This window comes from Equus asinus, chromosome 21 (assembly GCF_041296235.1).
Source record: "Equus asinus isolate D_3611 breed Donkey chromosome 21, EquAss-T2T_v2, whole genome shotgun sequence".
Lineage (NCBI taxonomy): Eukaryota > Metazoa > Chordata > Mammalia > Perissodactyla > Equidae > Equus > Equus asinus.
Window position 1 is genome coordinate 73,850,622 of NC_091810.1, and position 27,917 is coordinate 73,878,538.

Genomic DNA, 27,917 nt, shown 5'->3' on the forward strand with positions numbered 1-27,917 from the left:
CAGGCATAAGACAGTATATTTAATGAGCGATCCTTCTTTCAGAAATTTCAAAGACCAGTTTGCTACTTAATACAATTTGTGACGTTATTACTTCACAGTGCTTCAGAATCATAAAGTGAGTTCTGACTGAAGTTCCAGGTGATGCAGTGAACATTCCACACAAAGAGGTCTTCCATCAGGTCAGTGGGACCCCCACCACTGCCATCACCACCATCGCCACCATCACCACCACCTCCACTACTGCCATCTCCATCTCTACCCAAGTTGGAGGAACAGAGGCTGGGGAAAAGTGGTAACAAGAGAAGGCAAAAGAAGGTAACAATCCCAAGGAAACATGGAAATTAATAGTGCCTTAAGGTAAATTTTCTTCATTTTTATTGGATTACAAATGTAGTCAATGAACAATTGTAATTGCAGTCTTCTTTCACCCCACTTTCTTGGTAATCAAATGAAATCACGGCTTCCTGTTGGACTATGTCCACTGAGGAGTGATGCATTCCTCTGAACACTGTATACCCGAGAGCGCCTCCGTCCCTCTCTGTACTCTGCTATATTCTTTGTGATAGTACTTCTCTCTATCAGATGTTATATGTTGACATCTTTCCTTTATTTATGGTCTATTTTTCATATCACAATATGAATATCAGACCATGCCTGTTTTGTTCACTGCTTATGCCCAGCAAATAAACAGTACCTGGCATATTGCAGATGCTCAAGTATGTGTTGAATGAATGAATGAATGAATGGACATATGAATGATGCATTACATTCTAAGGATGGTTCCATATGAGAGAGAGCTGTATTTTGGCTTTCCCTTATATACAGAAAAATAAAGTTCTGACGTAAGGGGTTCTACTCTAGGTCAAATCATAGTATTAGGGTGCCTTTTATATTGTTCCAACAGTTCATCAAGCCTCAGAAAAACTATATCTTTTACGTGAATATTACCAAATAATAACAATTAAAAATATTTGATATACATTTTGGTCAGAAGAGCTTAAAAGCTTTGCCAGCACCCCTTTTCTTTCCCAACTTCTCTGCTTGCCCATCCATTTCCTTTGCTGGGTCCACTTCCTCCTTCCGCCTGCTAACTGGTCATTCCCCTGGATTTTCCTTGGACCTCTTGCTGATATCTCTCAACTGTGAGTTTTTCTGGGTCAGCTTCTAAGGTCTCAGGATACCATTCCTAGCTAGGTGAAGGGTCAGGTCCCCAGCTGGATAGTGTGATGGGGCTCTGTCCTGGGCTCCCTTCTGACCTGTTTAATGCTTTGTATGAGCATATAGGTGACACTGCAAACTCCTCCCCCTCATAGTTTCAAAGGCAGGAAACAAACTTTATCTGTCTCTGCATCTTCAGCACCATGTACAGTAGCTGGCTTATTGTAGGTACCGAAGAAGTGAATAGATACTGATCAAATCTGTTGATGAGACTGAAGCATTTATGAGTGTAATTGATATAATTTGGGGATTTGCCTTAAAATACTCCAGCAAAAAATAAATAAAATAAAGTGGCTAAGCACACAGATGAAATGAAAGTGAAAAATGTTGATAATGGCTGTGGTGTAGTGGTTAAGTTCAGCATGCTCTGCTTTGGCTGCCGGGTTTGTGGGTTTGGATCCTGGGTGCAGACCCGCACCACACAGCCATGCTGCGGTGGTGACCCATGTACAAAAAATAAAGGAAGATTGGCACAGATGTTAGCTTAGGGCAAATCTTCCTCAGCAAAAAATAAATTAATTAAAAAAAATGTTGATAATAGTTGAAGTTGATGATGGCTATATGGAGGCTCATTATACTCTTCTCTCTATTTTTGTGTAATTTTTAAATTTTCCATTAAAAAAAGAGAGACAAAAATTTGTTGGTGAGGCAAAACCAGGAAAGCTTGCTAACGTGCTAGTAGTTCTAGAAGCATTTAGGAGGTGGAAATTTGTAAATAAAACTTTACTGTATGGACAAGGAGCTATATCCAATACAATGTGTGCTTCAAGGAACTGAATACAAATAAGGAGAATGACAGAACACTTCAAACTTCTCAGAGCTTTACTTTTTTAATTTTTAATTACATCGCCATGTGTAAACCATATGTGCAGATTGCTAAAGCCCTTTTGCCTGTCACATAATACATCATTTCATTTATCATTTATCAGTCTTTCCTTTCTAGAAATAAGATTTTTGCATAGTTTATAGGATGAAAATTTTACTGACAAGAATCTTAAAGATATTTACCTATTTTCTAAAGCTGTTATATTATTTTACTTATACATTAATTTTTTGTTACTGTTTTCTAACCATTCATTCATTCATTTTTTTTTTTTTTTGAGGAAGATTAGCCCTGAGCTAACATCCACTGCCACTCCTCCTCTTTTTGCCTAGGAAGACTGGCCCTGAGCTAACATCCGTGACCATCTTTCTCTACTTTATATGTGGGACGCTTACCACAGCATGACTTGCCAAGCAGTGCCATGTCCGCCCCCGGGATCTGAACCGGTGAACCCTGGGCAGCTGAAGGGAAATGTGTGCACTTGATCGCTGCACCACTGGGCCGGTCCCCCATTCATTTTTAATTTACATACATTTCTCAAAGTTTGTTCTATTTTATTTGTCCAGTTTATTATTATTTGTTAACTGAGTAAGATAACCGTAACCAAGTGATAATATATACAATTCACCACATTATATTAATAAATGCACGTTACATAATTCTGAAATACTCAGATTCAGGTTCTGCTGTTAAAAAAAGCCCTCTGCCATTGGTTTACTGATGTTTTCCTAATTTAGTTTTATATGGAACACATTTCTCGGTAAGTGTTACAATTTCATGCCCTAATGTAACATGTTTTCATTTGATACAGTTTTCAGTGGCCTTTTCACTTAGGGTAGAAGGAGCAGGCATTTTTTGAGCTTCCCTGATTGCCAGTTGCTTCACCGTTTATCTCATTTGATGCTAAGAACAACCCTATTTGCTTTACAGATGAGAAAGCAAATGCTCAGAGAAATACTTGACTAAGGTCATACAGTTAGTAAGTGAAGGCAGGGTTTTTTTTAATCCAAAGTCTACATTGTTCACAGTATATTGTTTCATCTCTCAGAATTCAAACTTTTGATACTTGGACTTTCAATACTAAGCGGTGACATAGTATTGAGTGAAAATGGCAGATTCTGAGATATATGCAAAATACGACTCCACTTACATTTCAGAAAAGATTACATATACAAATATATTTATGAAATTAATATATTGATATATATTAATAATATATTTTTATTTTAAACTAATAATATTGCTATATTATATTAATTAATATAATTTATATGTATGGAAAAATAAGTAACAAGCTATTAATTACTACTGGGATTTGGCAGTTGGGAGTAGGATGGGGAGACAAGGAGAACATTCTTTCATTTCTACTGTGTATCCTTCTGTATTGAACTGCAAAGGAAATGATTACATATGACTTTTATGCTAAAAGGTATTATTACCATTTTGTCATTGTTACTAAATGGGCTCATTTCTTGTTTCAAAAATCATCAACATTCGTGAACATCTATTATTATGCCTGGATGTTTTCAGTGCCTGTAGGGTCCAGGAATTCTTATAGTTGTAGGCCCCACGGCTTATCACATCTAACACATTAAATGTACCCATATTAAATACAATTTATATATGAGTTGAGTTGAAGTTAACTGGTTTTCAAAATGTTACATTTCATAAGCATTTAAAGCTATTAACTTTGATTTTTCCAGTTTTAAAATATTTTATAAGCAAACCATTTTTTTTCAGGTCTCTAACATTTCCAAAGGCCCTTGCAAAAACCTCATGCCCTAGGAATTGTGCATAAAATGAATAAAAATGGACCCATGTGCTGAGTACTAGTCTAGATCCCTGTGATAGGAAGGAGTATAAGAAATGCTCCCTGCTCTCCAGATATTTATCATCCAGCTCCACATCTTTCTTTCCTCAGCCCACACCTCTTTCCCATTGTAGTCCTAAAAAATTGTGACCTTACTATCAATTCTTTTCATTATTCTGCTTGGTTTTGGCATCTCCCATTCATTTTCTTGTTAACTCTTTAATTAGGACAAAAATTGATATCGAACCTGAAGTGAGTTTGCTCACCCATTGCGCAGTAAGCCAATCTCTGACACACAGGGGGCAGTGGAAAAAAGTAGGAATTTTATTATTGCACAGCGCTCAGCAAGGAGAGAGGGCAGCTAATGCTGAAATCCCAAACTCCCTGAAAAGCTAAAAGGAAGGGTTTTTATTGGGGGGTTTAGATAGGAGAGGGGCAGCATGTGGCCCTGCTAGTCGGAGCTTTCCCACCAGCCTGTCTTTGGCCTTGAGACTACTTGCAGAGAGAAGGGAGCCCATGACCTTGCTGGTCAGCAGCTTTCCCACAAGCCTATATCTCTCTGCAGGGAGGAGATAGTGAATCCAGGTGCTTGTCATTGGCAGTGTCTGTCTGCACGGATGATAGTGGATTCTGGAGCCAGGAAGCCAGGGAGTAAGCAGGGAATGAGTGTTTTGGTTTTAACCCCATATATGCCGGGTTTATTGTAGGGAAAATGATAGGGTTGGTATCAAAGTGTTTTAAACAGGATAAAATGGATTACAAAAATAATTATGCTCATATTTGAAATAAAATTCCTAGGTCTCAAGTATATACTTTCACTTGCCTGAGATAAAATATTGTGCTTATTTCTCTGAGTATTTGTTCTTAGATGTCTAGCTGACTTTAAGGAGATTTTTGCCTAATTTCATTCAGGCATGCACAGATCAATCACCAATTCATTGAGTATTTACTATGTGTTTTCTGAGGAATCACAGAAAGATGCATCAGAATATTCAATTCTGGGCTATATAAAATTGTGAGGAGCCAAAGCAAATTGCAAAGTTCAGGGCCTGCTTGAAGTGATTTTCATTGTATCATGCCTGGCGTGTAAATATCTTTCATCCCATTTGCAGAGTGTTTTGGAAATCAAGGGAATGGAATATGAGAAAAACAGCCATTCATTCAGACATAGACATTCCACTTTCATGGAAAAGAAAGTCTTTTAGAAAGAAGACGAGACTATCCGGAGATTCTGAAGACCAGGATGAGCAGGTCTGTTTTGAAGCAATCACATTTCCCTGTTCCATATGCAAGCATGAAATTGAGCCATCTGGAACTTTCTTCCATAAAAAGCAACACATAGCTCTGGCCACTTTGGGTTTTCACTGGATGGGTAGAAAGAAACCAGGGCCTTCAGTAATTGCTATTCAGAGACAGTTTGTAATTACTAAAGTATTGTCATTTTCCTTATTCAGTGAAAGAGTCCTACAGAGCATTAATAATGCTTTCGAGCTACTTTGGAACAAAGAAATACCACAATACTATAAGATTGTTGATAACATTCATATGAGTTCCACATATTCTCAAAAAGTCTGCCATCTATTAATTAAAGGAGTAGCCATTTGTGAAGACAGGAATTCTACATGGAAAGCTAACATGAACGATAAATTCACTGTAGTGAATCGTTTTGGCAATAAACCCAATGTGTGTTTTTTTGGTTTGTTTGATGGGCATCATGGTGCTTCAGCGGCAGACTTGTCTTCAGTGGAACTCCCAGTTTTACTTCTCCATCAACTTTCCAGACTTGATCCTTCCTACCAAATGACCCCTAAAGAGCAAAAAGTAATCGATTCCTTTCACACAGTGTTTAGGGAAGAATACACAGCTATAGAAGACTTTTTCTCTGCCATAAAGAAAAGAGCAAAAGTGTTGACGTGTGAGCATGAGAACATACACAGAGCCTTTGCAAAAGCATTTTGGAGAATGGATAGGCTTTTACGTCTCGGAAGGAAAGAAGTATCCAGGGTTCGATGGAGTGGCTGTTCTGCAGTTACTTGTATATTGGAAGGCAACACTGAAAATCCCCTTGCCAAGAACTGGAGAAGAACCAATGACTATGGTGGTTTGGCAGAGAAGTTCTCTTCCCCAATAATGCCACAAATAATTTCTGGAGTACTACATATTGCAAACACTGGTATGTACATTGAGTAGTGCCAGGTTATACCTTAACATGTTTTATTCCTGGCAGCAAAGCCTCTCATGCTTCCAGAATTATTTAGTGACCTATTATTTAGCGACGACTTAATGCCTAGAATTTCATTGACCAATTTAAGAAATGATCAATAATTACAGTTTAAATGCAGATTGTAGGTACAAAAATAATTGTAATTATTTTTCAAGGAAGCACATATATGAAATAATGTGACCAAAACATTAAATTTCTTTTCTTTTTTTTTTGAGGAAGATTAGCCCTGAGCTAACATCTGTGCCATCTTCCTCTATTTTATATGCGGGACACCTGCTACAGCATGGTGTGATAAGCGATGCGTAGGTCTGTGCCCAGGATCTGAACCACTGAACCCATGGCCGCCAAAGCGGAGCACATGAACTTAATCTCTATGCCACTGGGCTGGCCCCCAAACCATTAAATTTTCTAAATGGAATAGCAATACAGCTGTTGATAAAGGCCAAACAAATACATTACATTTGTTCAGATCTCAATGAAACAAAAAACATTTCCCACACTTCCCTTTTTCAGGAGAATGGAAAGTTCTTTGAGCATTGTTAGTATAGGTGTTCAAACTGGTCAGTTATTCTGATAACTAATCCATTTGCAATAGATTATGCTTGTGCTCACTTGCCAAGTAGCATCAGTTTCACCTTAGAGAAAACAATAGTTCATGCCTCAGTTTTATGGGCATATATTCTCTTCTCCACAAATTTGGCTGTGTTCTTTTCATTTTATTTCAGGAAGCAATTCTTTTGACCTTCAGTGCTAAAGTTCTAGCTTAGGACCTTGCCAATATGGAAAGCACAGAGGTAAAACAGTTTTAGCAAAGTTAACATGAGTTCCATGCTAAGTTCCATAAGATGGTTAACTAGGGTCCCAGTACCTCTTTCGTGGATAGAATTATTATTAATGATAGTGGTCACTTATTGACTATTGAATACAAAGTAATTTCTCATTTAGTTCTAGAAGAACCCTGATATCTAATGATATCTAAGCATCATTTTTAAAGTATACTTGGCATATAACAATGCATAAGCTTAAGGTGTACATGTTAATTTGATACATTTCTATCTTGTAATATGATTGCCACTGTAGCAATAATTAGCATCTCTGTCAGGTTACATAATTATCATTTTATTTTTGAGGAGGATAGCCCTGAGCTAAGTGCTGCCAATCCTCTTTTCGCTGGGGAAGATTGTCCCTGAGCTCACATCCATGCCCATGTTTCTCTATATGTGGGATGCCTACCACAGCATGGCGTACCAAGTGGTGCCATGCCCCCACCCGAGATCCTAACCAGTGAAACCCAGGCCGCCGAAGTGGAACATGCGTGCTTAACCGATACACCACTGGGCCGGCCCCTCATTTCTTTATAGTGGTTGGAATAATTAAGGTCTAGTCTCTTAGCAATTTTGACAATTATAATACAGTATTGTTCTCTATGTTCCCTATGCTGTGCGTTAGAACTCTAGGACTTATTTACTGATTGTTGCAAGTTTGGACGCTTAAAAATCATCTCTTCTATCCCTCCACCTCCTTCTATCTGCGTTGTTAAGCCAGTTTTCCAGATGAGAAAATGGAGGCTCAGAGAGGGGAGATAATTTGTTCAAGGTCTCAGCGATCATAGGAATTGGAGCTGGAAACCCAGCTGACTGGGTCGTGCTGCCTAGGAGGGAGATTGCTTCTAGAGCCCAAGGAGGCTGGGCCTCGGGGGGTAGGACTGTAGCAGAGATGGCTCCAAACCAGGGCCAGATAATCACAAAGACCGTTCCAATGTCAAGGGCCCAGGAAGTCAGCCTGTTTCTGATCTAGCTCTGATTCTGAGCCCCAAATGATGAGAACTTCAGATGAAGCGATACCAAGAAGCCAAGCGCAATGCCAATTTCCTCGGAGTCTTTGACGTCGTTCAGGCTCTATGGGGAGGTTACGGAGTGCTTCAGAACAGGCCTACTTCATGGACGGACAGTGTTCAGATTTCAGACCAATCTGGGAACTGCCCCATATTCTTGGACTTGGAACCTTTATTAGAAAATATCATTAGGTATCACGATTCTTGTAAACGTAAAGGAGAAATTACGAGATATTCAATAAGTAGACATTATCATTAAATGTCTAATTTACCTGATTCTCTACTTCACAGCTCACTGCTGTTTGGTTGGTTCTAATCTCCAGATCAAACATTTGTTGGATCTAATTTCTAGGCTTACATAATTGTGTCAAACTGTTTTCATTTAAGCATCCTTCATTTTAACAGAAACAAATATGTAGGGAAAAAAAATCCAACTTGTGAAAGGGAGGTCATGATTTATGGTACAAAATTGCTCTTGAAAGAAAGCAATTTAAATGGGTTACCAAAAGTAAATTTTCACACAGATTTATCAAGAGCATATTTTGTATTTTGTAAAACTAGACCAATGATAGCAAGGGAATTCATTTTTCTTGTCTGAAATTTATAAAATACCAGAGTCATCACAACTCTGGAATTTAAAACAAAAAACAAAACCCGCATTTTATAATGAAACATGAGTGCAATGATGAAGTCCTTGAATGTTGAATTTGTGCATATGGAAAAAAATACTTCCAAGCTGACATTCTTGACTTTTTATTCTTAGAACTTCTCATTTATATTGCATTTTATAACTTCTTTTCTTTTTTTTTTTTAAAGATTTTATTTTTTTCTTTTTCTCCCCAAAGTCCCCCCCGGTACATAGTTGTATATTCTTCGTTGTGGGTCCTTCTAGTTGTGGCATGTGGGACGCTGCCTCAGCGTGGTTTGATGAGCAGCGCCATGTCCGCGCCCAGGATTCGAACCAACGAAACACTGGGCCGCCTGCCGCGGAGCGCGGGAACTTAATCACTCGGCCACGGGGCCAGCCCCTACATTTTATAATTTCTTTTGGTGCTCTCGTACTTCAATTAATCCTCACAGGATAAAACATTAACAAATGTATTTCTGTAGAATACATAATTACCACAAATAAACCACAAATTTTCCATTTCTAATTAACCACACTAGCTCCTTATAAATGTAAGGGATTCTTATTTGATTCCGTTAAACATATTCCCCAGTACTTTTATTTTTAATAGTTTTATTGAGATATAATTCACAAAGCACATAACTCACCGACGTAAAGTGTACAGCGGTTTTTAGTATATTCACTGATAGATGTAACCATCATCACAGTCCATTTCAGAACATTTTGTCATCTCAAAAAGAAACCCAGAACCTTTTAGCCATCAGCTTCCTATCCTCCTGTTTCTCCAGGTTTAAGTAAACGCTAATCTACATCTTGTAACTATACACTTCCCTATGCTGGACATTTCATATAAATAGAATCATCACATTCTTTTGTGACCAGCTTCTTTCACTTAGTATAATGTTTTGAAGATTCATCTATGTTGTAATATGCATCAGGACTTCTTCCCTTTTTAGTGATAAATAATATTCCCTTGTACGGATATACCACATATTGTTTATCCATTTTCCAGTTGACAGACATTTGAGTTGTTTTTACTTTTTGGCTATTATGAGGAATGCTGGTGTGAACATTTTACACAAGTTTTTCTGTGGACCTATGTTTTCACCTCTCTTGAGTATATATCCAGGAGTGGAATTGCTGGATTGTAACGTAACTCTGTTTAACCACTTGAAGAACTGCCAAACTATTTTCCAGAGTAGCTGCACCGTTTCACTGTCTTGCTCATAATGTATAATGGTTCTATTTTTTCCACATTCTCCCAACACTGTCTTTTTTAATTCTAGCAATCTTAGTGGGTATAAAGCAGTATCTCACTGTGATTTTGATTTGCATTTTTCTGATGATGAATGACGTCAAATACCTCTTCGCATGTTTATTAGTCATTTGAATATTTTCCTTTGAGCAATGTCTATTCAAATCTGTCGTCCAGTTTTTAATTGGGCTACTTGTCTATTGTTGAGTTGTAAAGGTTCTTTTTATATTCTGGATACAAATCCCTTATCAGATATATGATAAGGAGATGTTATATTTTCTTTAATTCCATGTGTTGTTTTTTTCTCTTTCTTGATGTCTTTTGAAACAAAAGGATTTTAATTTTGATGAAGTCTAATGTATCAACTTGTTGTTGCTTGTACTTTTGGTGTCAAATCCAAGAGACCATTGTCAAATCTAAGGTCACACAAATTGACACCAGTGTTTTCTTCTATGAGATTTTTGGTTTTATCTCTTACATTCAGATCTATGATCTGTTTTGAGTTAATTTTGTACGTGTCATGGGGTAGAGGTCCAACTTCATTCTTTTGTATGTGGATATACAGTTCTTCTTTTCCCATTGAATTATCCTGTCATTCTCATTGAAAATCAATGAGCAGTGTAAACGTTTACAGCTGAGATCGTGATTCTATTCCATTGACCTTTATGTCTATCCTCATGCCAGTACCATACTGTCTTGATTACTGGAGCTTTGTAGTAGGTTTTGAAATTGTGAAGTGTGAGCCTCTAACTTTGTTTTCTTTTTCAATTGTGTTTTGCCTGTTTTGGGTCCCTTGCTTTTCCATATGAATTTTAAGATCAGCATGTCAATTTCTCAAAAAGTTCCAGCTGATATTTTGATAGAGATTGTGTGGACTCTGTAGACCAATTTGGGGGAATATAGTCATCCTAACAATATTAAGTTGTGTGATTAAAGGGACGTATTTCCATTAATGTTTTCATTAATTCTTTCAGTGATTTGTAGTTTCCAGTGTACAAGTCTTGAATTTATTTTGTTAAATTTATCCTTAAGCATTTTATTCATATGATGTTATTTTAAATGGAATTGTTTTCTTAACTTCATTTTTGGATTGTTTATTGCTAGTGTACAGAAATACAATTGATTTTTGTGTATTGATCTTGTATCCTGAAACCTTGCTGATCTTGTTTAGTAGTTCTAACAGATTTTTTGTTGTTGTTGTTGGGGGAGGGTTCTGTAGGATTTTCTATGTACAAGATCACGTCATCTACAAATAGACATAGTTCTAATTCTTCCTTTCTAAGTTGGACGGCTTTAATTTCTTTTTATTGCCTAATTTCCTAGGGTAAAATTTTCAGTATAATCTTAAATGGAAGTGTTGTGAGCAGACATCCTTGTTTTGTTCCTGATCTTAACGGAAAACCATCTCGTCTTTCATCATTACCTATGATGCTGGTTTTGATTTTTTTGTAGATTGAGGAAGTTCCTTTTTATTTTTAGTTTGTTTAATGTTTTCATGAAGGGGTGTTGGATTTTGTCAAATATGCTGTCTGCATCTGTTAAGATGATCATGTAGATTTTTTTCCATTTTTATATTAACCTAGTGTATTACATTGACTGATATTCATATATTAAATCAACCTTGCCCTTCTGGGATAAATCCCACTTGATCACAGTGTACAGTCCCTTTATATATTGCTAGATTTGGTTTGCTAGCATTTTGTTGAGGATTTTTACATCTATTCATAAGTGATATTAGTCTGTGCTTTTCTGGTGAAATATTTGGTTTTGATATCGAGGAGATACTGGACTCACAGAATGAGTTAAAAAGTGTTCCCTCATCTTCTATTTTTTGGAAAAATTTGTGAATAATTGGTATTAATTCTTCCTTAAATGTTAGGCAAGATTCACCAACAAAGCCATCTGGGCCTGAGGGATTTTTTGGGGTATGTTTTTGATTACTAAATCAACCTTTTTATCTGTAAGAAGTCTATTCAGATCTTCTGTTTCTATGAGTCAGTGTCAATAGTTTTTGTCTTTTTTGGAGTTTTTCCATTTCATCTAGGTTATCTAATTTGTTGGCATGCACTCATTCAGAGTATTACCTTATACTTTTCTGTAAGGTTGGTATTAATATCCCTTATTTCATTCTTGATTTTAGTAATTCCAGGATTCTTTTTTGTTGTTGTTGATCTTTTCAAAGAACCAGCTTGTGTTTTTGCTGATTTTCTCTATTGTTTTCCTTTTGTCTGCTTCATCTATTTCCACTCTAATTTTTATTATTCCTTTCCTTCTACTTGCTTTAGGTTTTCTGCTTATTCATTTTCTAGTATCTTAAGGTGAAAACTCAGATTATCAATTTGCGATCTTTTCTCTTTTTTAATAAAAACATTTATAGCAATACATTTCCCTGTGACCACTGCTTTAGCCGTATCCCATAAGTATTATTTATGTTGCCTTAATTTTCATTTATTTCAAAGATTTTGATTTCCTCTTTGACCCATTGGTTGTTCATGAGTATGTTTAATTTTAAAATATCTGTGAATTTCCCAAATAGTCTTCTGTTATTGATTTCTAATTTCATTTCTTTTTGGTCAAGGAACATGCTTTGTATAATTCCAGACCTTTAAAATGTATTGAGACTTATTTAATGGCCTAATATGTGGTCTACCTTGGAGAAGGTTTCATGTACACTTAAGAAGAAAGTATATTATACTGTTGTTTAGGTAGAATATTCTTTAGATATCTGTTAGGTCTACTCGTTTTATAGTGTTCAAGTTTTCTATTTCCTTATTGATCTTCTGCCTGGCTGTTCTATCCATTATTTTTATTTTTATTTTTTTTACTTCTTCTCCCCAAAGCTCCCCAGTACATAGTTGTATATTTTAGTTGTGGGTCCTTCTAGCTGTGGCATGTGGGACGCCGCCTCAGCATGGCTTGATGAGTGGTGCTAGCTCTGTGCCCAGGATCTGAACCAGTGAAACCCTGGGCAGCTGAAGCAGAGTGAGTGAACTTAACCACTCAGCCACGGGGCCAACCCTGTTCTATCAATTACTGAAAATGAGGTTTTATATCTACAACTATGATTGTTGAATTGTCTCTTTCTATCTTCAAGTCTGTCAGTTTTTGCTTCGTGCATTTTGAGACTTTGTTCTTGGGTGTTTATAATTATTATCTTTTCCTGCTGGGTTGACTCTTATTGTTATAAAATGCTCTTGATCTGTAGTATCATTTTCTGTATTAAAGTCTAATATTAGTATAGCTGTTCCAGCTCTCTTTTGCTTACTATTTGCATGGTATAGGCTTTTTCCTCTTTCCTTTTACTTTCAACTTATTTGCCTTTGAATCAAGAACGTATCTTCTTAAACAGCATATAGTTGGATCTTGTTATATAGTTGGATCTTGTTGTAAGACCTTGACTGGTCTTACAAATTTACCATAAATTTAGTGGCTTAAATAACAGAAATTGATTCTCTCACAGTTCAGGAAGTTCTAAATCAGCACAACCGGGCTGAAAGCAAGGTGCCACCAAGGCAGCACTCCCTCCAGAGGATCTAGGAGGTAATCTGTTACTTGCTTCTTCCAGCTTCTGTTGGCTGCCAGCATTCCTTGGGTTGTAGCCATTCACTCCAATCTCTCCGATCTCCATATCACTCCAATCTCAAAAGTGCTTCTGTAGGCACATTTCCTTTTCTCCTCCTGTGTGTATAGCCAAATCTTCCCCTTATGATTGCATCAGGTTCATCAATCACATTTGCAAAGACTTTGCCATATAAGGTAACATTTACAGGCTCTAGGCATTAGGTCCTGTTATCTTTGGGGCCTTTATTCAGCATGCTACCATGTTTGTTTGTTTATTTGTTTTTCCATTCTGCCAATCTTTGCCTTTTGATTCAAGTATTTATTTCATTTACGTTTAATGTGGTTACTTATAGGGTAGGATTTATGTCAGACATTTTGCTGTTTGCATTCCGCGTGTCTTATATTTTCTTTTATTTCTCTATTCCTCCATTACTGCTTCCTTTCATGTTAAATAGATATTTTCTGGTATACCATTTTAATTCCTGTGTTTCTCTTACTGTATATTTTTAGAATTTATTTTCTTACTGGTTGTGCTGAGGATTATAACATCTTAACTTAAAAATAATTTGGTTTGGATTAATGTCAACTTAATTTCAAAAAATTTATTCAAAATCTTTGCTCCAAATTTCCTCCACTCTCCTCTATATCCATATAATCATACCATTACACAATTACAAGCTTATAAAGTTTCATAAGTTGTTTCATAATTATTGTTTCATGCAGCTTTTTTTTTTACTTTTTATTAAGATTATAATAGTTTACAACCCTGTGAAATTTCAGTTGTACATTATTCTTTGTCAGTCATGTTGTAGGTGCACCACTTCACACTTTGTGCCCACCCCCCACCCCCTCTTTCCCCTGGTAACTACTAATCTGTTCTCTTTGTTTACATGTTTAACTTCCGCCTATGAGTGGAGTCATACAGAGATTGTCTTTCTCTATCTGGCTTATTTCACTTAACATAATATCCTCAAGGTCTATCCATGTTGTTGTGAATGGGATGATTTTATCCTTTTTTATGGCTGAGTAGTATTCCATTGTATATATACCATATCTTCTTTATCCAATCATCAGTTGATGGCACTAAGGTTGCTTCCACATCTTGGCTATTGTAAATAATGCTGCAAGGAGCATAGGGGTGCATGCGACTTTTGGAATTGCTGATTTCAAGTTCTTTGGATAGATACCCAGTAGTGGGATGGCTGGGTCATAAGGTATTTCTATTTTTAATTTTTTGAGAAATCTCCATGCTGTTTTCCATAGTGGCTGAACCAGTTTTCATTCCCACCAGAAGTGTATGAGGGTTCCTTTTTCTCTACAACCTCTCCAACATGTTACTTTTTGTTTTGGTTATTTTTTCCATTCTAACAGGTGTAAGGTGATAATCTTAGTGTAGTTTTGATTTGCATTTTCCTGATGATCAGTGATGATGAGCATCTTTTCATGTGTCTATTGGCCATCCGTATATCTTCTTTGGAGAAATGTCTGTTCATGTCCCCTGCCCATTTTTCGATTGGGTTGTTCGATTTTTTTTGTTGTTGAGTTGTGGGAGTTCTTTATATAGTATAGAGATTAACCCTTTATCAGATATATGACTTGCAAATATTTTTTCCCAATTGGTGGGTTGATTCTTTGTTTCAGTCCTGTTTTCCCTTGCCTTGAAGAAGCTCTTTAGTCTGATGAAGTCCCATTTGTTTATTCTTTCTACTGTTTCCCTTGTCTGAGAAGACATGGTGTCCAAAAAGATCCTTTTGATACTGATGTCAAAGAGTGTACTGCCTATATTTTCTTCTAGAAGCCTTATGGTTTCAAGTCTTACCTTAGGTCTTTGATCCATTTTGAGTTTATTTTGGTGAATGGTGAAAAAGAATGGTCAATTTTCATTCTTTTACATGTGACTGTCCAGTTTTCCCAGCACCATTTGCTGAAGAGACTTTCTTTTCTCCATTGTATGCCCTCAGCTCCTTTGTCAAAGATTAGCTGTCCATAGGTGTGTGGTTTTATTTCTGGGCTTTCAATTCTGTTCCATTGATCTGTGCGCCTGTTTTTGTACCAGTACCATGCTGTTTTGGTTACTGTAGCTTTGTAGTATGTTTTGAAGTCAGGGATTGTGATGCCTCCAGCTTTGTTCTTTTTTCTCAGGATTGCTTTAGCGATTCAGGGTCTTTTGTTGCCCCATATGAATTTTAGGATTCTTTGCTCTAATTCTGTAAAGAACGTCCTTGGGATTCTTATTGGGATAACGTTGAATCTGTAGATTGCTTTGGGTAGTATGGACATTTTAACTATGTCTATTCTTCCAGTCCATGTGCATGGAATGTCTTTCCATCTCTTTATGTCATCATCAATTTCTTTCAGGAAAGTCTTGTAGTTTTCGTTGTATAGGTCTTTCACTTCACTAGTTAAATTTACCCAAAGGTATTTTATTCTTTTTGTTGTGATTGTGAATGGGTCATGCAGCTTTTTTCTAAATCAGACAGGAGAAGAAAAGCATTAAAAATGAAAATACATTTTTACTGTTTTATATTTACCTATATAAATTACCTTTCTTTCTTTGTATGGATTTGAGTTACAACCTAGTGTTTTCATGTTAGCCTCAAGGACTCTCTTTAGTATTTCTTGTATGGCAAGCCTGCTACTGATGAATTCTCTGAGTCTTTGTTTTCCTGGGAATGTCTAAATGTCTTCTTTATTTTTAAAAGGATAGTTCTGCACTTTGAATATGTCATCCTATTGCGATCTAGGCTCCATTGTTTCTGATGAGACATAAAAACTGTTAATCTTATTGAGTAGCCCTTATATGGTGAGTCATTTTGTCATGCTACTTCCAAGATTCTCTTTGTCTTTGTCTTTTGATATTTTGACTATGATGTGTTTAAGTACTGATCTCTTTTAGTTTATCCTACTTAGAGTTTGTTGAGCTTTTTGATGTATAATGTTTTTCCTCAAATTTGGATAGTTTTTGGCTATTTCTTAAAGTATCCTTTTTGCTTACTTCTCTCTCTCCTCTCCTTCTTAGACTCCCATTATGTGTATGTTGGTATGCTTGGTGGTGTCCCACAGGTCTCTGAGACTTTGCTCATTTTTCTTTTCTATTTTTCAGACTGGATAATTTCAATTTATCAATCTTCAATTTTCTGATTCTTCTGCCAGTTCAAATTTGATGCTGAGCTTGTTATAGTGAATTTTTCATTTAAATTATTGTACTTTTCAACTCCAGAATTTCTATTTGCTTCTTTGTTATAATTTGTATCTCTTTATTGATGTTCTCTATTTGGTGAATTATTGTTCTCATGCTTGCCTTTAATTTTTAGGCACATTTCCCTTTAAATAAATGTATAAGTTTTAAAAAATTTTTGTCCAGTAAGTCCAATGCCTGAACTTCCTCAGGGATGCTTTCTATTGACTTATTTTTTCCTGTACATGGGACTAACCTTCATGTTTCTTTGCCTGTCTCATAATTTTTTCTGTTGAAAATTGGACATTTAAAATAATATACATGCCCTCCCTTTCCAGGGTTTGTTGTTGCCCCTGTTTGTTTTGTGACTTTCATGGACTAATTCTGTAAAGTCTATTCTATGTCATGTGCAGACACAAAGTCTCTGATTGTTTGGGTATCTTAGTGGTCAGCTAATGACTAGGTGGATATTTCCTTAAATGCCTTGAACTAATCAGTTTTCTGATCTTTGTTGAGGTGCTCTGTGTCTTTGTTGAGGCGTAACTTGTAAGAAATGGCAGGCAATTACAAACTGCCTTAGCTTTTACTTTATGCTTGGGTAGAGCCTCAAGATCAGTCATAGGTGAGAATTTAAGGCCTTTTCAGGTCCTGGGTTCATGTTGAGCCTGCACATGTGCATGTTCATCTTTTTTTCTAGGAATATGTCTGAGCTTTTCAAAACACCCTACAGATTCTCATTCCTCAGCTTTTTCCTATACATTTTTTTGGTCAGCCTCTTGTCAGCCCCAAACACTTTCACTGCCTCAGGCAGCTGTGATTTTGAACAATTGTTGATCATTGTTTTTGACGAACACCCTGAGGATAGTTTGTTTGCACTGAGAAAACTCTGAATTAGGTCAAATAATGACAAGGTTTGAGAATGAAGGTCATTTCAGGGAGTTGCAAGATAGTTTGAATAGTGACAATTCTCTGGGAGTGGATTCTTTTAGAGAGGTCCAAAACCACCCTGTCTCCTGTAGTAGCTACCAGACTGTTGGTTTTCATGGCTAGCATTGTTATGAAGCTTTTGGTTTTCAAGACTACTGCAGAGCTGGAGAGAAGTGATTGGGAGTAGATCAAGATACAAGACCACAAACTCTTCTTATTTTACCTAGTTTAAGTTGTTTTCCTTCAATAATGCTCAGATTTTTGCAAGCCTTTGGTTAATTTCCAGGATTCTGAAAATGTTGACTATAACAATTTTTGCCAGTGCTCTCACTGATTTTATTGAGGAATAGATTGTCAGAGATCCTTACTCTGTTGTTCCACGATATGTTTTAAAAAAAATCTGTGCACCCCCACTTACTCCCCAATTGCATTCTTGACTTATCACACTCTAAGGTTAACCATTATCTTTACCCTAATTCCAAGCAATACAAGGACTCTAAAATACTTTACTTTGTCTCCTAACTTGTATTATATTGTGGTTTATTTTAATTCTATTTAAAAAACTTTACAAGACATTATTATTGGTTTATACATTTAATATTTGTTTATCTTTAAGCATACATTCACTACTGTCTGTGTCCTTCCTTCTGTCATCTGGAATATTTTCCCTCCTGACTGAAATACAACCTTCATTATTTCTGTTAGTGAGTGCCTGTTGGTGGCAAATTCAGACCATGTGAAACGTTTTTATTTCACTCTTTTTCTTGAAAAACATTCTTCTTGAGCAAAGAACTCTAAATTGACAGGTATTTTCTCTCTTTCTAATCTTTTCTGTAGTCTATTGTTGCTGATAAAAAGATAGATCTTTTTGAAAGTACTCCTTTTCGTTTCTGGATGCATTTAATATCTCTTTGTCTTTAACTGCACAATTTCACTATGATGTGTCTGCAGGTGGATTTTTTTGAATCCTATTTGTGATTTTTTTTTTTTTGGCTTCTTGACTTTGTCTGTTGGTATCAGCAACCACCTCTTCAAATGTTACCTCTGTCTCATTCTTTCTTCACATTCTGGAGTCCTGATTAAGCTTATATTAGACCTTCTCTAGCATTAATATCATTTAACATCCCTTATTTTCCCACTTTTGTGCTAAATTTTGGAAAATTTCTTCACATTGTTCTTCCAGTTCACTAATTCTCTCTTCATATGTGCAAGCCCTTCCATTTTCCTAATTTTTTTTTTTGCTGGTTGTTAATTGAATACTTTTTTTCTACATCTTTTAGTCATTTTTCCCTTGCTCAATATATATATTTATGAGTTTGCTTTATTTAAAAAATATATTACACATTTACTTAATATATTGTATGTCTGATGATTCGAGAATCTAATATCTTTGTAGGTTTGTTTCTGCTCTCTGATTTCTATTGGTTCTTGCTTATGGTGTTTTTTTCATTTTGTTAATTCATTTCCCCTAAAAGTTGACTTAATTATATTATAGTCAGAGAACATATGTTGTATGACTTCAACTCTTCTAAATTTAATGAGACTTGTTTTATGGTGTATCTTGCTAAATGTTCTGTGTGCACTTAGAAAAGAATATGTACTCTGCTATTTTGGGGAGGAGGGTTGTATTAATCTCAATTAGGCCAAATGTTGGCATTAGTGTTCGAGTCTTCAATGTCCTTACTGACTTCCTACTATGTCCTTACTGACTTCTTACTCTATCAATTATTGAGAGGGCTACTGAAGTCTTTGATTATACTTGTGGATTTTTCTATTTTCTCTTGAAGCTCTATTGGTTTTTGCTTCCAGTATTTTGAAGCTTTATCATCATGAAATATTCTTCTTTACCCCTGGAAATTTTTCTTGTTCTGATGTCTACTTTGTCTGATATACTATAGACACTCCAGCTGTTGATCATTGTTATCATGGTATGTCTTTTTTCCATTCATTTACTTTTAACCTATTTTTGTCTTCATATGTATAATGCCCTTATTGTAAGTAGCATAAATTTGGACTTTGCATTTTTATCCACTCTGATGGTCTCTGCCTTTTAATTGGGTATTTATTCCATTTATATTTAATATGATTATTGGTATGATTAGGTGTACATCTATCATCTTGGTTTTCTTTTTTTCCTATTTGTTCCATCTATTTGTTCTATTCTCCTCCCCCCCCCCCCCCACCTTTTACTATGTTCTTTAGATTTTTTTATGGTTCCATTCTATCTCCTCTGTTGGATTATTAGTTATTACTCTTTGTTATATTATTTTAGGAGTTTATAGTATACATCTTTAACTACTCACAGTCTACCTTCAGGTGATATTATACCACTTTACATAGAGAATAAAATTCCTACAACAGTATACTTTTATTTCTTCCCTCCTAGAGTTTATACTATTTTGATCACATAATTTATATGTACACAATAAAGAAGTTTGTGTTTATATATATAAAACTTCTATGTATACAATATATAACATATATGTATAATACATATTTTTTAAACATTTGATTATCTTTTAAATAGATTTCAGTAAGAAAAAGTGATACATTTACCCATGTAGTTACCATTCTTGGTGCTTTTTATTCCTTTGTGTAGATCTATATTTGTCTAGTATCATTTTCCTTCTGCTTGAAAACTTCCTTTAATAGTTTTTGTAATGTTTCTTCTGGTGATAAATTCTTAAGACTTTATTTACACCTTTGTTTTGAAAGATATGTTCATTTGGTACAAAATTCTAGGTTGATAGATTCTTTTCCTTTCAGGTTGTTAAAAATATTGCTCCATTGTCTTCTGGCTTGCATCATTTATGATTAGAAATCTGTTGTCACCATTATCTGTGTTTCTTTGTCCATGTTATGGGTTTTCCCCTTTGGCTGGTTTAAAGATGTTATCACTAGTTTTAAGCAATTTGATGTGATTTACCTCTACTTTTTTTCTCCTCACCTTTTTCCTCTTCCTAAGGCATTTCAGTTATGTACTTTAGACCAACTTAAATTGTCTCGTGGCTCCTTAATGCTCTTTTCATGTTTTAAAACTTCTTTTTCTCTCTATGCTTTGTTTTAGACAGTTTCTATTGTTGTGTCTTCAAGATGACTAATCTTTTCTTCTGCAATGTCTCATCTGCCAAATTCACACCCATCATATTTTTTATTTCTAACGTATTTTTCATCTTCAAAAGTTTTATTTTTAAGGTTATCTTCCATGTGTATACTTAACTTTTTGAATATATGGAACGTAGCTATAACTTTTGATGTTCTTGCCTACTAATTCCAACATCTGTGTCAGTTTGGGGTTGGTTTCAATTGATTGATTTTTCATTTTATTGTGGGTAGTATTTTCCTGCTTATTTGCATGCCTGGCATTCTAGTTTCCTAGGACTGCCATAACAAATTATCACAAACTTGGCAGCTTAAATAACAAAAATCCATTTTCTCACAGTTCTGAAAGCCAGAGCCCCAAATCAAGGTGTTGGCAAGGTCCTCTGAAGTCTCTATGGGAGAATCTTTTCTTGCTTCTTTCAGCTTCTACTGGCTCCATGCACTCCTTGGCCTGTGGCTGCAAAACTCCAATCTCCGCTTCCATCTTCACATGGCTTTCTACTCCTTTCTCTGTGTGTCTCTTCTCTAAGACTGCTCCTTGGATTTAGGACCAACTTCGATAATCCAGGATGATCTCATCTCTCAAGACCCTCAATTACATTTGCAAAGACATTTTTTACAAATAAGATCATATTCACAGGTTATAGAGGTTAGCATGCAAACATTTTTTATTTTGAATTTATCTTCTTGAGCTTTGTTCTTGAATGAAGTTACTTAGAAACAGTTTGATCCTTTCAGATCTTGCTTTTCTGATTTGTCAGGTATGTCAAGAACAGTGCCCAATTGGATTGCGATATCTCCCATTACTGAGGCAAGGCCTTCCTCCGTATGCTACCCAATGACCCATGAAATATATTTTTCCAGTCTGACTGGTTGGAACAAGCATTGATTTTTCCTCGTGTAAGCACTGGGCAATGTTCTCTCTAATCCTTTTCAAATAGTTCATCCACAATGTTGGGGGCTTTCCTCATACAAACTCATTGATCAGTACCCTATTGAATACTTGAGGAAGCTTCTCTGCAGATCTCTGGGGTTCTCTATGCAGCTCTCTTCCTTCTGGTACTCTGTCCTAGGGGAACTCTAGCTGCCTTGGTCTCCTTGGACTCTCAGTCTGTCTCATCAACACAGATGAAAGGGTAAATCCAGTCAATGTTATTGCATCTTGGCTAGAAGCAGAAGAAATTCCCTAGAATTTATATTTTGGGGAATTATTTGAGGGCTGTGTCATCCAGAGTATGCATTTACTACTGCCTGATGTTCTCCTGTTAACAGTATCAATCTGAATTAAATGACTAAGTTGAGGTTTTCCAGACTAAAAATACATGAAGGTTGGTGGTTCCAAACTCCTTGTGGTTCCCTTTCTTTCCTCTGCTGTTCAGCATCAGTTTGAAGTACTCCATTTTTTCTGGCAGTCTGGGTGTAAGGGGCATATGTTTATTTTGGGTTCACTGTTTCAGTGAGGGCACGGTCCTTTGGGGTCCTAGCTTTGTTGGGGAGAACCATTAGTCTTCTCCACTTTGGACAAGCCCTAGTTTTTGTTTCCTTTTCCACAACCCTGTGAAAATTCAAAGCTTATTTATTCAGCTCAATAAATGCTCTCAGGTAAAAGCTGGCTTTTGTTCTTGGCAAACTCTGGGATTCAGCCATTACTTTTTTGACCTGAGAATTCTTTACTTTCTTGCTAGCTCATAAATGCGTATGCCAAAGTATATATATTAATCTGGATGTTTTGTTCCCTGTGAGACAGTCAATCCAAGACCCAGATTGCCACATTACTGCTCCTTTGTAATATTTTTTACACCTAGATTGTACATATTCTTAATAATTCTTTTTAATGAGGACCCATAAACTTGTTTCCTATTTCCTAGTGTCCTAGTTTTCTATCCCATGAGCTCACTCTAGATCCAGAGACCAAGCATGACTTTACTGTTTCTCTATTATTCACAATTTCATAATTGTTGGCCACTTCAAACTCTCTTCCTTCTCTTCTTCTCAAGTTTACGAAGTGATTCTTTTATCAAAACCTCCCAACGTCTGAGGTATGGATAATCACGTTCTAATACATGAGAAGATTGAGGCTCACCAGAGTATTATATAAGGTTACGTACCTAGTGAGTGAGCCAGGACTCATATCCTTTAGACTCGAAGTTCCGCTAGTTCAAACGAACACCTATAGCTTTCTTCTGTTTTTATGGTGTTATCTTCATTCTTATGTAGTCTTCACTTTCTTCATTCATGATTGATGCTGTATTTGCAGATCTCATTTAACTTTTTGTGATTTTCCTGTCTCAATGCAATTGTCCTTATAGATGTGAATATTTCTGCTCACTCATAGTGGTCTTAATAAGTTGCTTTTAAAATTATTTCCAGCCCTATCCTTTTCCCCCAAAACTTAATTCAACTCCAAAAGCGCCTTACTTTGTACAGGAAAGAAACCATCTTAACATTGGCCATTTATATACTTTACCTTCTTCCTCTCCCTTTTTTGGGGGGATGTTGGTGGTGGACTCACATTCATACAAACCTGATTCTAAGGATACATTCAACAAATACTTGACAACTAGTTGAGACCAATGTGTAAAGTATTGTTAGGCTCCAGATGTACAATGATGAGCATGAATTTCATGCTCACACATCTTACAAAACAAAGGGATCTTTTGAACGTCCAATGAAAACAAGCTCCCCATTAGTAAGGTTCTCATGCTAATCATCAGTAGGAAGAGTCATAAACCTGGTGTCCATGCACAGAAGCAAATTCAGTCTCTTTTGCCAAAACTAGAGTCCTGAAGAAAACTGGTTATGAGTTGTTTCCCTCATCTCATTTACACGCATTTCCATTATGCTTCCAATACTTCACTGTTTACATTTCCTTAATTTATTTCTGCTTCTTTTTAATTGCTCCTTTTTCTTGCCCTCACAGTTTCCTCATTTCCTAACTTCTAAGTTACTACTCCCTACTCCCTTAAGCCTGTAATTCTACTTCATAAAGATTTTCTTACACTTCTTTTTACAAAGAGGTCTGAAATGCAACAGTTATAGCTTTGTCTCAATCTGTTTTGGATAGCCTCTCTTCGCCTGCTTTCCTCTTCATGGAACACAAAGGAAAATATCCTTTATCAAGTGTCTACTTATTAAACTACCTTCTTAAATCTTCACAAGAACCTTGACAAAAAATAACATTGCAGGTAGAAAATTGTTACTCAGGGAAATAAAGTGACTTAATGAAGGTCACACAGACACAAAACTGGCATTGAAGTCCTAGTATGTCAGGCTCCCAGTCGTTCTACTTCCTCATGCTGCTTCTTCTAAATCATGTCATCTTTTTATCCCAGGGCACTCATGCATCCTAAGTATATTTTCTTTTCTTAACACCACATAAAATTTCTCTTCTTCTTTCCTCCAGTCCTTTCTTAAAGCTTTCCTGTTAACTTCAACAGTAAGTGACTTTTCTGGCTTTATCTGAAAAGAAATCTTGAGCTTGCCCTTTCAGTTTTACAGGGATACTCTTTCTTTTCACAAGCTGGAGATAACCCAGCCATTGAAGGAGGCAGTTACATCACTGCCCTGTGCATAAGGACACTTTGCTTGACCATACACGTCACCTTAAAAAAGCTTGAGTATCATCTCAGTTTTCTTTAATCCCCATATGATTAACGTCCCTAAACATGTTGCTCTTGGAGTAACCCTGTTCCATTTTTGTTCGAACATTTTCTGAAGAGCACAATCTCTCCAGCTACTGAAAGCTCGTAACTTTATGTCTTTATGCTCAGATTCATTCACATTTTTGCATAAGGGTCTTCATCACACAGTTCACTGCTTATTCTCATTTCCTCCAAACAGATGTTACTGGAGCCTTTCTTTAAAGCAAATCCATCCTCCCTCTTAAACTGTGATGACTTGCTCCTCTCTCTTCCTTCAGTTCTCCAAACAAATGGTCGTACAGTGTAATTTTTATATCTTCCTCCAAATTCCCATTTTCCTTGGGCTTTTTGTTCATTATTCTAGCTTTCAGGTGAATGTAGTCAACTGCTTTCAATAAACAACCCCATTTACAGTTAACAGCATGTGTAACCCTAAGTTCAGGAAACAAAACTATTAACTGTACATCCAATGTTTCTTCATGTCTGTTTCATAATGATCTTCCATGGTCTGAATCTTTCTTATCCTCTACTTCCTGGGCTATGCATGAATAGTTGAGAAATGCTGAGCACCTCCCTTCACTTTCTCTTTCCTTCATGCACCATTCACACAGGTACGGATGTGAGTTATTCAGAAGGCACTATCTCCCTTTTTATCAGGATGAATAAACTGTCAAATAAATTAATTCACTTAAAGTCAGACAGTAAGTCAATGGTAGAGCAAAAACTGCAACCATGATTTAAAGTTCCTTTTTCCAGAATATTTTATTGTGCCGAGCCCAAGGGATGTTCACAATAGTAAAATCAGCCAAAATGGCCTTTTCTACTCTTTAGCCAGGCAATTAAAAAAAGGGCAAATAGTGCATAAGGCTATGTTTACCAAGCTCTCTGCAGAGACAACTAAAATCAAAATACCAGTTTTCCACCCTTCCATTGTAACGACATAATTGTATTAAATTCTTTTCAAATCACCCAGCAGAGAAACAAAGCTGTTTCTTTTTGCTGAGTGGGCTTTTGCTTGTTACATGCAAATAAACATTTAGGAAGTGAGTGGATTTGACTATTCTGAGCACAATTGTCCCCTGTGTTTTCAGAGCTAGGGTTGCACTATTTACATGTGAACGTACACACATACAAATTTTCTAATTTAAAAGAGGTATTGAATCATACGTCCCCCTAATAGAACAATTCAGTTTTACCCGGTTGGCACGTTCATTCAATACCAACCCATGCTGCTTTGCTCCTACAGTAATAATTTACAACTCAGCAAAAGTCAAGAATTATTTTACTGATTTATCTTCTGCAGAGTGTAAGTAGAGTCACCAACAGCAAAGACAATAAAAAAATACTAATAACCAAACTACAAATAAAAGAAGTCATGTAGTTTGAGGATCATCATTTATAGTCAAGTTTCCAAAGCATTTTCCACATACATCATCATCTTTTGATTCCATCCATTAGCTCAGATATTAACAATTCCCATTAAGTAAATCAGCCAATAGGCTCAGTCTACACCTGACGCTAACACTTCACCAATTTATGCTCCTTCTGTCCAACAATACTAGTTGTGTGGACCTCAGAATTTTGAAACCTAAATTCCTTTACCTAAAAAATTGGAGGATTGGAATTGAACCCCAGCACCAACAAAATTTTGATTCCAGGTACAGCACGTTGTTTGAAAACAGAATATTCTAATGTAAATTGTGCATGATTCCAGAAATTTTAATTCTCATAGATATAATAATACTCAAACATCATTAACTCCATCTCAGAATAATTTAGATATCCTTTTGTAAATAAGCGATTCTACATCAAGAAAAACTATAGCCTATGCTTGAATATACAATTATGTCCCTAGAAACTTTGGGAAAATCATTTCTTTCCTAACAAACTAAAAAAATTTTGAGTCTCTTCTTTATAAACCAAAGAAAGCCTTGGAAATACAACCATCCTTCAATCTGTTCAGAGGATTATATTTGGATTTCCCTGAGACTTCAATAAAGCACACATCACAAGTTCATCTGAACCAAGAGCAAAACACAATCAACTTTTAGGATTTCCATTTTCAAACAAAGGGTTTAACTTAATGTTGGCTAGCTATTACCCACTTAACACATTAATAATACATACTACTTTTTCTTCACAGGGCTAGTTGACTTAATTTCTTTTTAACCACATATACCATAAACCACCTAAGACCAACATTAACAGGGGCGATCTAATCTTTTCATTACCCAGACTTATATGTTCAGGTTTTAACTATGTAAGTTACAAAATTATCAAACTCCACTTAAAAAAAAATCAGTTTGTGCTTTTAATTGAAAAGGCATTTATTTAAACATTTTTAAAATGGTCTATGGAATATAGCTTAGTTATAAAGTGCAATTCTTGGCTCTACAAAATAATTCTTGGAAGGTGTTTCATAAAATATTTAATTATTTTTCATTATCTGCAGTTTTAGTTAGTTTAATATTAAATGAAGTATTTTAAAGACTAACTTGCTTAAAAATGAGGAAAAAACTGGCCTCTCAGTTCAAAATCTGAATTACTATAAATCTTCCAGTAATGCTATCAATATTATACATATTTTAAAAATATTTTTTAAATGGCCTTTCTGTTTATGCACTGAAACAGAAGTAATGAAGTTAACAGTATACTTTGATACAAATGGTTTTCATTAAATCTCGGTTTTTTAAAATAATCTTTTAGGCAGTGTGCAAGCGGTCTTATGCAGAAATGGGAAAAGCTTTTGCCTAACCAAAGAACACACTACGCGAAACATAAGTGAAAGAAGAAGAGTACTTCAGAGGGGAGCAATGATTAGTTCAAGTGAACCATACGGGCTCCTGGAAGGGCAAACAAGAGTCACACGAGGACTTGGATTTCATGGGAGTCTCAAACTGAAAAAATTCATTATTCCAGCACCTCAAACGCTATCTGTCCCTATAGATGACTTATGTCAATTCCTTATCTTGGCTACTAATGGACTCTGGGAAGTTCTGGATAAAAAGGAAGTCACTGCACTAGCAATTACAATGTTTCAAGCGTATCAAGAAACATACTGTTCTAGCTCACAAAAAACACCTTCACCATCCCCAGGGCCTTCGTTTTGCCCAATCAATGAACCAAGTGTTTCTAAGTCAGAAAGTAATATTCACATACTGTTTCAGTACAAACCTGAATCTGAAGAATGTATGTCAAATATAAATTCAAAAGAAAATCTGACTGATTCAAAATATTCTAAATATTGCACTTTTAACCCTAAAAATGAACAAACATTTCCACCAGAAATGACTAACCATGATCCTTGCAGTGAGAAAGAAACTGATGGACCAACCAGTGTAGATGGTGTGCCAAAAGAGTCAAGTGAAAAAGAAAAAGAGACATGTACCAAGAGTTTCTATGAAAGTGCAGCTGAGTATATTAGCCATGAACTTGTAAATGCTGCTTTAGCTGCTGGCTCCAGAGACAACATTACAGTTATGGTAATTCTCCTCAGTGGAAGTGAATATGTTTCTGACATAAAAGATAAAGTTCCCATTATCCAGAGTACAAAAATATAAAGATAATTCTTCAATGAACCAGGTATTAGGATAATATATCAATACCATGCAAATCATATTTTAAGAATGGAGTAAAGAAAATATAAAAGCAGATTTTAGGTTACATAATACCATTCATATATGTTCACTCTTCCATGCCAAAAAAGAGAGAAAAAC

The 27,917-nt window shown here is 35.9% G+C and overlaps 1 protein-coding gene across 1 annotated transcript; it reads left to right on the forward strand.

Annotated features, from left to right (window-relative positions):
- The first annotated feature begins 334 nt into the window (after nt 1-334).
- PP2D1 (protein phosphatase 2C like domain containing 1) lies at nt 335-27,903 on the forward strand. Its single transcript, XM_014842151.3, has 3 exons — nt 335-357; nt 4,964-6,024; nt 26,908-27,903. The coding sequence occupies exons 1-3, from the start codon at nt 335-337 to the stop codon at nt 27,759-27,761; spliced, it is 1,938 nt and encodes a 645-aa protein (XP_014697637.1). The 3' UTR covers nt 27,762-27,903.
- The last annotated feature ends 14 nt before the right edge of the window (nt 27,904-27,917 follow it).